Source organism: Astyanax mexicanus, chromosome 22 (assembly GCF_023375975.1).
Source record: "Astyanax mexicanus isolate ESR-SI-001 chromosome 22, AstMex3_surface, whole genome shotgun sequence".
NCBI classification, from domain to species: Eukaryota; Metazoa; Chordata; class Actinopteri; order Characiformes; family Acestrorhamphidae; genus Astyanax; species Astyanax mexicanus.
Genome location: NC_064429.1, coordinates 32,509,278 through 32,520,528, shown reverse-complemented (window position 1 = coordinate 32,520,528; position 11,251 = coordinate 32,509,278). Strand labels below are relative to the sequence as shown.

At 37.0% G+C, this 11,251-nt stretch overlaps 1 protein-coding gene across 2 annotated transcripts in view; it reads right to left on the bottom strand.

Annotated features, from left to right (window-relative positions):
- Positions 1 to 6,867: 6,867 nt before the first annotated feature.
- prodhb (proline dehydrogenase (oxidase) 1b) overlaps positions 6,868 to 11,251 on the bottom strand; it is a 52,206-nt gene continuing 47,822 nt past the window's right edge. Inside the window, exons 14-15 of one of the 2 annotated variants that reach the window (XM_049470592.1) lie at positions 9,569 to 9,657; positions 6,868 to 8,339 (exon numbers count right to left, since the gene is read on the bottom strand). In XM_049470592.1, the coding sequence (XP_049326549.1) occupies positions 8,149 to 8,339; positions 9,569 to 9,657 (280 nt within the window). In that variant the 3' untranslated portion in view covers positions 6,868 to 8,148. Of the gene's footprint in view, positions 8,340 to 9,568; positions 9,658 to 11,251 lie in introns of those variants that run through there. The other variant, XR_007428899.1, reaches the window with a different exon arrangement.

Below are 11,251 nucleotides of genomic sequence, written 5' to 3'. Positions count from 1 at the left end.
ATGAATTTTTTGCAGTGTAAGAGTAACTTTGGGCCGTCAAAAAAAGTACTTCTTTCTTGTTCAGTAAAATACATCTAGTGGTTGGTGTGGTGCAGTGGATAACACCACCACCCACCAGTGTGCTACTACATCATGTGGGAGACTACGGTTAAATTTCCAATCTGGCTGACTGTGCTGTGCCACACCAGTACCAGCCCTTAGTCTTTTACCAAGACTCCTAATCCTACATTGCCAATCTCTGTAATTGGAATAACGTAATTTGAATAACGTGGGAGAGCGATCTATTCTATTTTAAGCATTTATTTCTTTTATTGTTGATAATTATGGCTTACCGCCAATGAAAACCCAAAAATCAAATCATCTCAGAAAATTGTCAAGTCCTGCTGGAAAATGAAATCCGCATCTCCAAAAAAGTTGTCAGCAGGGGGAAGCGTGAAGTAACAAACTGTAAGATTTTGTGGGAAAACAAAACTGCACTGACTTTAGACTTGATAATAAAACACAGTGGATCAACACCAGCAGATGACATGTCTCTCTAAACCATCACTGATTGGTGGAAACTTCACACTAGACCTCAAGCAGTTTGGACTGTGTGTCACTACACTCTTCCTCCAGACTCTGCTTCCTTGATTTACAAATGAAATGTAAAATTTACTGATGATCAGTGATGGTTTGGAGAGACATGTCTGTCATCTGCTGGTGTTGATCCACTGTGTTTTATTATCAAGTCTAAAGTCAGTGCAGTTTTGGGTACCACTTTAAAATAAGACTACCTTTATAAAGGGTTTATAAATAGTTGACAATTAGTGTATTAATGGTTACTAATTAGATTGTAAATGCCTTAAAAATCATTAATAATCAGTTATAACAACATACATAGAAAGTGTATGTTGTGTAGAAGTGATTTTTAAGGCATTTACAACCTAATTATTAACCATTAATAAACTAATTGTCAACTATTTATAAACCCTTTATAAAGGTAGTCTTATTTTAAAGTGGTATCCAGTTTTGTTTTCCCAGAAAATCTTTCAGCACTTCATGCTTCCCTCTGCTACTGACAACTTTTATGGAGCTGCGGTTAGATTTCATTTTCCAGCAGGACTTGGCACACTGCCCACACTTGGCCAAAAGTACCAATTGGTCTTATATCTGTATAATATAAAAATTTTCTGTACCACTTTAAAATAAGACTACCTTTATAAAGGGTTCATACATGGTTTACAATTAGTTTATTAATGGTTCCTAATTAGGTTGTGAATGCCTTAAAAATTAATAATTATTAATCAGTTATAACAACATACATAGAAAGGGCAACAATGACCTGTTGTTTGCCAAATAGTGAACCCACAGCCATCTATATTGTTGCCCTTTTACGTATGTGTTATAACTTTATTATTAATGATTTTTAAGGCATTTACAACCTAATTATTAACCATTAATAAACTAATTGTAAACCATTTATAAACCCTTTATAAATGTAGTCTTATTTTAAAGTGGTACCAAATTTTCTAAGATACAGATTTTTTGGGTTTTTCATTGGATGTAAGCCAAAATCAACAACTGATTTTATCTGATATCTTTTCAATTATATTGTATAGTCTGCTCTGGTTTCACACTATATAAAATACAAAATACTGCATGTTACATAAAGGCAATATGGAATTAACTTCAGCTACAAGCAGAAGATAAACAGAAGGAGAAGAAGAAGGAGGCTGGGGGTGGTTGTGGTGGTCATGCTGGACAGCTCTGCTCTGGAGGAGGGAGCCCAGTTTAGCCTCCGCTGCTCGCCAAGACAGAAGTGGACAGCATGGGGGCGGAGATATTACCATCCAGACGGGTGTCTTGTCAAAGTAATGACAGCTACACTCTGAGACCATCGTACTTTCTGGAGGAAAAGGAGGGAATGTGACGCAAACATTATATACAGCACAGCAGCTGTCAAATACACTGAATATGGACCAGGATATTGGGACAACTGCTCATCCGATGCTGTTTTATCAATTAAAGAGGGTATTAATAGGTGTTTATCCTGCTTTTGTTGGGAGTAACTGCCTCTACTGTCTCTACTGTCCAGAGAATGGAACCATAACTCTACAAAAACTGATGGAACTACATGGACAAGGGCCTATGTTGACAAATCTTTGACTTTATCAAGCTCTACAATACAGAGTTAAATTTCACGAATACTATATATTACAGGGGTTGGACAATGAAACTGAATTAAAGCAGCCTGGTGTCCTTAATCTTCATTAATTGCACATTACTGCACCAGTAAGAGCGTAAGAGAGTGTGAAGGTTCAATTAGCAGGGTAAGGGCACAGTTTTGCTCTAAATATTGCAATGCACACAACATTATGGGTGACATACCAGAGTTCAAAAGAGGACAAATTGTTGGTGCACGTCTTGCTGGAGCATCTGTGACCAAGACAGCAAGTCTTTGTGATATATCAAGAGCCACGGTATCGTCAGCAGGGTAACGTCAGCATACCACCAAGAAGGACCAACCACATCCAACAGGATTAACTGTGGACGCTGTAAGAGGAAGCTGTCTGAAAGGGATGTTCGGGAGCTAACCCGGATTGTATCCTAAAAAAAACATAAAACCACAGCTGATCAAATCACGGCAGAATTCAATGTGCACCTCAACTCTCCTGTTTCCACCTGAACTGTCCGTCACCACAATCAATTATACACGATTGTGGTCTAAAACCAGGTGTTTCAGTTTCATTGTCCAACCCCTGTAAATAAATATAGTATGATTTGAGATTTGACTCTGTACTTAAACTTAGTTTAAGTGTTTTAATGTTCTATACATTCATTCACTTCCAGTCCTCCACAGTATAGCAGAAAAGCTGAACTGTAGGAGTGTCCTGTCCGCCCACTCCAGCCATCATTACCGTAGCGTTCATTAAAGCAATCCACTAATGCACAAAGCTCATCTCCCCGTGCCCACCCCACACAACTTGGCATGAAAGATAGAACAGGCTGTGAACAACACAGTAAAGCGCGTCCATTATATAAAACAATAGCTGTTTAATCACTCGATTGGAGGCTGGAGCCTCGGCTGCAGATAAAACGCTGGGCTTTGTTCCAGACAAACTTTTGGAAGGACATAAACGTTTTGTTTATTTATTTATTCGTCTATTTTTCCCAGTCTAGGGTATTTCTTTCCAGTCCAGGGTATTAATAAATGACTGCATTAAAACCTACCGTAGATACAGATTAATAGCTGCACAAGGAGAGGCTGAGAATTTCCCCAGAAGGAATCCACTGGCAGGAATGAAACTTGGTGGGTAGTCGTGCCAGACTGTGAACTATGAATTAAACCATGGGGTCTTGCGTCTTTATTATGGGCACTTGATGCCGGGTTCACAATACACAACTGTAATGTTGTGCTGTAATCTTGAGTCCTTCAGTTGTTAAGACTTTGGGTGATGTATGGGTTTAGAAGGTGGGATGTCACCATGGGGACGGTATTTTTGATTGACTTGCATATTGTGAATATCTAGGTAACAAAGTACACAGACACATTTTCTTTGCCTATAGCACAGTTAATAACCATGATAAAAGCATTTAAAGGTTTATAAAAAAATTTAAGCAGGACTGATATGTTTCATTGCTTTAAAGGAACAAATTCCAGCTATTAATGAAAATATATGTATATATATATGGTTTAGGGTTTAGTGGCTCTTTAAATGGACAGTACACAACTAACCAACTCTGCAAATGAAAGGGTTCGTCAGTACAAATATGGAATATATTAGACAAAACATAAAAATAGATATTTAGGCAAAAATCAGGATTTAGCAGAATTTTAACAACAAAAACAAATAAATAGTTGTAATCTTCAAATTGTCATGACCATACAATTTTTAAAATATCAGTGCAAACATGGACAACAAAAACAAAAATTAACTAAAACTATAATCAAAATGAATTATAGTAGCCATACAAATAATCTGATAAAATGTTCTTTATAATAAAATGTGTGTCAGATCATGAGAGCTCCATTGTGTAGAGCTAAATCACTGAATTAAACGGGCTGATGTAATTTTTAGTTTAAAAAAATTACCAAATTTTCATGACTGTTCTTAAAATTTCTGGGTATTTTTATTTTTCCAAACCTATTCAGGCCTGAAAATTGCTATTTTTTTTTTTTTAGGACCGTTCAAACCCTCTTTGAAGGCCAGACACTTCAGCAGACTTACTTATGATGTGAAATGTGTGGGATGCTATTGGACGTGCTATCAAGACTCCACCCCTACAACACAATCTGTAGGAACAGTGAACAGAGAATATTGGAGCTGCACTTAAATTGATGGATAATTACAGAACTCCATTAGGAACCTCTACAACTCCATGTAGCTGACCAATGACCAAATATATACTTAATTGTACTTAAAACATACTGAGAAATATCTAAGATTTATGTACTTGCTTAAAATCTATTAAAATTACATTAATATTATGCTTTCATCAAATGTTTGAAATTAAAAATTTATCATACTTTTTAAAAAAGTACAATATAGTGTATTTAAAAAGAAAATATACTACTATAAAGTACACTTTTAGTTTAATGTAATTAAATATACTTCTAAAATACTCCAACATTTCCAAATATACTTTTGTATATTTTTAGCAAAGTGTGTTAAAAACAGCTGTTACAGTAATTCACTTACTGTAAGTACAATGTATCCTGTAACTTTTTAGAAAGTAAATTTAATTACTACATTTTATAAAATTTAAAGTAAATTTGTAACATGCTAAAAATTACAGTACAGTATATTAAAAATATATTTTTTACCCAATGAAGTATAGTACTAGAAGTGTGCTACTTACAAAAGACAGGAACAAGAAGTATATATATTTGTACTTGTAATGTAAATATATATCACATATATTTAACATCAATTCTTAGAACATTTCTAATATACCTGGTGTATAATAAATAGTGATACAGTTGTAATACTCATTAAATGTATTAATAAATATGGGGTCACATACATGAAGTAGTTTAAATGTTTAAATGTTGCTTAAGTATATTTAAAATAGTTCCATTTTTTTTACAGTTAAGTACACTTAAGCACAATATTCAGTATTAAAGCACTCAGACGTCTGAAGCGTAAATAAATACAGACGGTTAAACTACCGGAGCTCAGCGCGTAGTTATCCTTGAATTCAGTCCATCATTAACAGAGTGATATTGATGGGCCGCTTTATCGGCGCTGAGGCCGCGCTGATTTTTTTTATTATTGTTGTCCCACTTGAAGAATGACGACCTCGCATAAAACGAGAGAGAGAGAGAGAGAGAGAGAGAGAGCGCCGGACTCCATCCCCCAGCCTGACATTTTAGGAAGCCTTTTCACAGTCGTAAAGACGCCAGAGAGATGGATGAGAGAGAGAGAGAGAGAGAACAGACCAGCAGAAAGTGATAGGAGTGCTACAGAAAAAGAGAGAAATGAAAGAAAGGGATATATGAATAGAATTAGAAGAGTATATGTGAGGACAGAAGGCAAATAAGAACAAGGACCAACAAAAAAACTTGACTGAGAAAGAGGGGGAGAGAGAGAGAGCGGGAGGAAGAGGGATAGAAAGAGAGAGAGGAATGAAGAGGGAGAGGAGGGAGAGAGGGAGGAAGAGGGAGAGAGAGAGGAAGAGAGAGAGAGAGAGAGAGAGAGAGAGAGAGAGAGAGAGAGCGAGATAGAGGGATAGAAAGAGAGAGAGGAATGAAGAGGGAGAGGAAGAGAGAGAGGGAGGAAGAGGGAGAGAGAGAGTAAGAGGGAGAGAGTAGAAGAAGGATAGAGAGAGGAAGAAGGATAGAGAGAGGATGAGGGATTGAGAGAGAGGAAGGGGGATAGAGAGAGAGAGAGGAAGAGGGATAGAGAGAGGGAGAAAGAGGAATAGAGAGAGAGGAAGAGGGATAGAGAGAGAGGAAGAGAGAGAGGGAGGAAGAGGGATAGAGAGAGGGAGGAAGAGGGATAGAGAGAGAGGAAGAGAGAGAGGGAGGAAGAGGGATAGAGAGAGAGAGGAAGAGGGATAGAGAGGGAGAGCGGGAGGAAGAGCGATAGAGAGAGATAAGTAGGGATAGAGAGAGAGGAAGAGAGAGAGAGGAAGAGGGATAGAGAGGGAGAAAGAGGAATAGAGAGAGAGAGGAAGAGGGATAGAGAGAGCGAGAGGAATATGGATAGAGAGAGAGGAAGAGGGAGAGAAGACAAACCAAAATCCAAAAAAGAAAGACATCAACTGAGAGAAAGAGTGAGAAAGAGAGAGGAAGAGAAAGAAAAGGAGAGACAGAAAACAGTAATAGGAGTGCTGCAGAATAAAAGAAAGAGAGAGAGAAAGAAGGAGATAGATGGCATACACATAAAAACAAGTCCAAAACTGAGAGAAAATAGATAGAAGGGAAGAGAGAGAGAGGGAGGAAAGAAATGAAGAATAGACGAACCCAACTGAAGGCAAGAAGAAGAAATAACCTGAAATTAAATCTAATACGTTCTATGGTATAACAGGTGGTTGCCCAGAGTGTTTTAGCCCAGAGTAGGACTGATAGAGATTTACAGGTTTTATCACGGATAGAGTATTTATAGATAGATAACAGGCTAAAACCCTCCAGCTTGTAGGGATTGGTCATTATAAAATACACATTTTTAATACACAAAACATTTTGCTGTACAGAATTGTTTGATTTATTGCATATCATCAGCATAATTTACACCACTTGCTCCGGTACTACAGCCCTACAAAACAAAATGAAGTTAGAACAAAAATAAATATCCTAAAGTGCTGAAAAAAAATGCATCTTCTTGAAATACCTGAAATATTGAAGGTAATATAAAACATACTCGTGGGTATCTAGTTTATGATATTTATGCTGTACACACTGTATACTTTGACACTGTAATAATCATAATAACACAAACAAAAAATATAATAAGTGATGCAAACCTCTAATTAGCAGCGTATACAGCAAGACTGTTGAAGACAAGGCAAACAAAGAACATGTTCCAGATTGTGTGTTACAGACTGTGTGTTACAGATTATGTGTTTGAGACTGTGTTACTGAGTGTGTTACAGATTGTGTGTTACATACTGTGTGTTACATACTGTGTGTTACAGATTATGTGTTTGAGACTGTGTTACTGAGTGTGTGTTACAGATTGTGTTACAGACTGTGTGTTACAGATTATGTGTTTGAGACTGTTACTGAGTGTGTGTTACAGACTGTGTTACAGACTGTGTGTTACAGATTATGTGTTTGAGACTGTTACTGAGTGTGTGTTACAGACTGTGTTACAGACTGTGTGTTACAGATTATGTGTTTGAGACTGTTACTGAGTGTGTGTTACAGACTGTGTTACAGACTGTGTGTTACAGATTATGTGTTTGAGACTGTGTTACTGAGTGTGTGTTACAGATTGTGTGTTACAGACTGTGTGTTACATACTGTGTGTTACAGATTATGTGTTTGAGACTGTGTGTGTTACAGACTGTGTGTTACAGATTATGTGTTTGAGACTGTGTGTGTTACAGACTGTGTTACAGACTGTGTGTTACAGATTATGTGTTTGAGACTGTGTTACTGAGTGTGTGTTACAGATTGTGTGTTACAGACTGTGTGTTACATACTGTGTGTTACAGATTATGTGTTTGAGACTGTGTTACTGAGTGTGTTACAGACTGTGTTACAGATTGTGTGTTACAGATTATGTGTTACAGATTATGTGTTTGAGACTGTGTTACTGAGTGTGTTACCGACTGTGTGTTACAGATTATGTGTTTGAGGCTGTGTTACAGACTGTGTGTTACAGATTATGTGTTTGAGACTCTGGTACTGAGTGTGTGTTACAGACTGTGTGTTACAGACTGTGTTACAGACTGTATGTTACAGACTGTGTGTTACAGACTGTGTTACAGACTGTGTTACATACTGTGTGTTTGAGACTGTGTTACAGACTGTGTGTTACAGATTATGTGTTTGAGACTGTGTTACTGAGTGTGTGTTACAGGCTGTGTGTTACAGACTGTGTGTTACAGACTGTGTGTTACAGACTGTATGTTAAAGACTGTTTTACATACTGTGTTACAGACTGTGTTACATACTGTGTGTTTGAGACTGTGTTACTGAGTGTGTGTTACAGAGAGTGTGTGTTACAGAGACTGTGTGTTGAAGATCTCTCCGCTGGTCAGTCTGCGGACGAGTTCGGACCACAGCAGCTCTCTCTCAGCCTGCGCTCCCTTCATCACCCCCCGGTTCTCCTGAGCCCGGCGGGACAGGTACGGTATCACCTCACTGACCGGCCCGTACGGGACGTACTTATACACCGGGAAACCTGCCTGACCTAAACAGACACACACACTAAATTTTATTTTGAACTGAAGATACAAAGCTAAAAAATTATAAGTGATTTTTTAAATTTTATTTATTTTATCCTGCTTTTCTCCCCAATTAACTATCCCCCACCCACTAGTGATGCCCCAACACAAGTAGGGTGAACACTAGCACAGGCCTCCTCCAATACATGTGAAGTCAGACTCCGCCTCTTTTCTAACTGCTGTTGATGCAGCACTGTCGAGTAGAATCACAGCGCGTTTGGAGGAAAGCGCAGCAACTCGGTTCCTATACATCAGCTCACAGACGCAGCCCTGTGCTGATCCACACCACCCTAGGAGTGATGAGGGGAAAGAGCACCATCTGCTGTACCCACCAAGACCAATTGTGCTCTCTCAGGGCTCCGGCAGCTGATGGCAAGCTGCATGACCGGGATTCAAACCAGCAACCTTCTGATCATAGTGCCAACGCCTCAGTCTGCTGTTTTTCTTGAAGGTGGTGTGTTTAGACACTTGGACAAGGACCAAACTTGTGATTTCATTTGTGGTGTCACTAGTGTCTGGTGGTCCAAATGTGTAACAACTACTGTTACAACTATTACTTACTAAAAAGTCAGAAAATACACGAGCGGATCTGTTATATATTGCTTTGGTTGCTGGCTAGCCACATTAGCCTATTAGCATATTAGCTCCAGTGCAAATCAATCAGTCTTCTGAACAAGAACAGTTTATAAATATGGTTTACAGTGTAGGGACTCAGAGTAGTCCAGCAGACTAAGGCGCTAGCACTATAATCAGGAGATCACTGGTTTGAATCCTGGTCATGCAGCTCGCCATCAGCTGCTGGAGCCCCGAGAGCACAATTGGTCTTGCTCTCTTTCTGGGTGGGTACAGTAGATGGCGCTCTCTTTCCCCTCATCACTCCTAGGGTATTGTTGATCAGCACAAGGCTGCATCTGTGAGCTGATGTATCGGAACCGAGTCGCTGCGCTTTCTTCCAAGCATTAGCGCTGTGATGATGCTACTCGGCAATGCTGCATCAGCAGCAGTTCAAAAAGAGGCGGAGTCTGACTTCAGATGTATCGGAGGAGGCATGAGGAGGGCTACTCTTTACTCACTAATGATAAGGAATATACAGCTGACAACCAGCTGAATGGATGGAAAAATTAGTCAAATAAATTGAGGAGGAAAGTGAGATAAAAAATATATATTTAAACAAAATATTGTGTTTGTTTCATACCCAATGGAAAGCTGATCTGGTCACACATCCCCAGAAGTTGACCGAAGCAGATGTTCTTATCAGATGGCGTGAGACCCATTTCATTCATCCTACAAAACAGCAATATCATATGATACAATCAGAGATAGTTAATAAATTCAGAGGGATTATTATTATTCCAGCACCATGAATCCTGGCATTATCATCTTGGAATATGGCCGAGCCATCAAGGAAGAGAAAATCCATTGATGGAATAACCTGGTCTATATTCAGTATATTCAGGTAGTCAGCTGACCTCATTCTTTCAGCACATACTGTTGCTGAACCTTTAAAATCTTTGTAATCTAGGGATTACTTTATAATCTCTAGCAAACTGAAGCTATTTTTGCTGGTTATCCTCACTGATTAGTGGTTTTCTTAAAGCCACACAGCTTTACTAGTCCAATTAGTTCTCTTCACTGCATTGTGTGTGTGGTAAAGCTCTTACTTTCACTATTAACCCTTGTGTGGTGTTCATATTTTTGTTACTCGTTTACTTCGTTACTTGTATTTAATTAAATTACAAATTACAAGCAATATAAACAGCTTACATGGTTAATATTTGCCCTTTACCTTTCTTATGTTACATTTCTTTTAAAAAGTGCTACTCTTTTTTTATTAGTTTTTTAATCAAATGTAAAAGAAAATGAATTAAACTCAAAATATGAGTAGAAAATTTGTTTAGTTTCAAATTTACAAATGAAGCAATGTTTATTAGCCCTTGGCCAAACATACTGTATGTAATATAAATGTGTAAGGGGAGGGGGGGGGGGGGTGTACTTTTACTGAATCAATCCTTTCTTTTAGTAAACTTTACTTCATTTATTTTTACTGAATCAATCCTTTCTTTTAGTAAACTTTACTTCATTTATTTTTACTGAATCAATCCTTTCTTTTAGTAAACTTTACTTCATTTATTTTTACTGAATCAATCCTTTCTTTTAATAAACTTTACTTCATTTATTTTTACTGAATCAATCCTTTCTTTTAGTAAACTTTACTTCATTTATTTTTACTGAATCAATCCTTTCTTTTAGTAAACTTTACTTCATTTATTTTTACTGAATCAATCCTTTCTTTTAGTAAACTTTACTTCATTTATTTTACTGAATCAATCCTTTCTTTTAGTAAACTTTACTTCATTTATTTTTACTGAATCAATCCTTTCTTTTAGTAAACTTTACTTCATTTATTTATACTGAATCAATCCTTTCTTTTAGTAAACTTTACTTAATTCCTGCATACAATATTAGCTAATTACAATTACTTAATTTATACAATATTACTCAACAAATTTGTGATACATAATATATTATAATTCCTGAAATGTAAATATTACACTGTCTCAAAACATGAATGTATGAGTATACTAAAAAAAAAGAATGTATTACATGCCATCCGTGTGCTGAGTCAGAGTAAATATTTGAGATTATGTAAATATTTTAACGTGTGTTTTACCTAAAATTATATATATATATATTAATATTGTATAAATGAAGTAATTGTAATTAGGTAATATTGTATGCAGAAATTAAGTAAAGTTTACTAAAAGAAAGGATTGACTGAAGTTCAGTTCACTTATTTACTCTATGTAACATTTAAGTCTTGAAACCGAGTTAAAGTGACTTAAATTTATCTGAAATTAAATTTACTTAAAAAAATGCA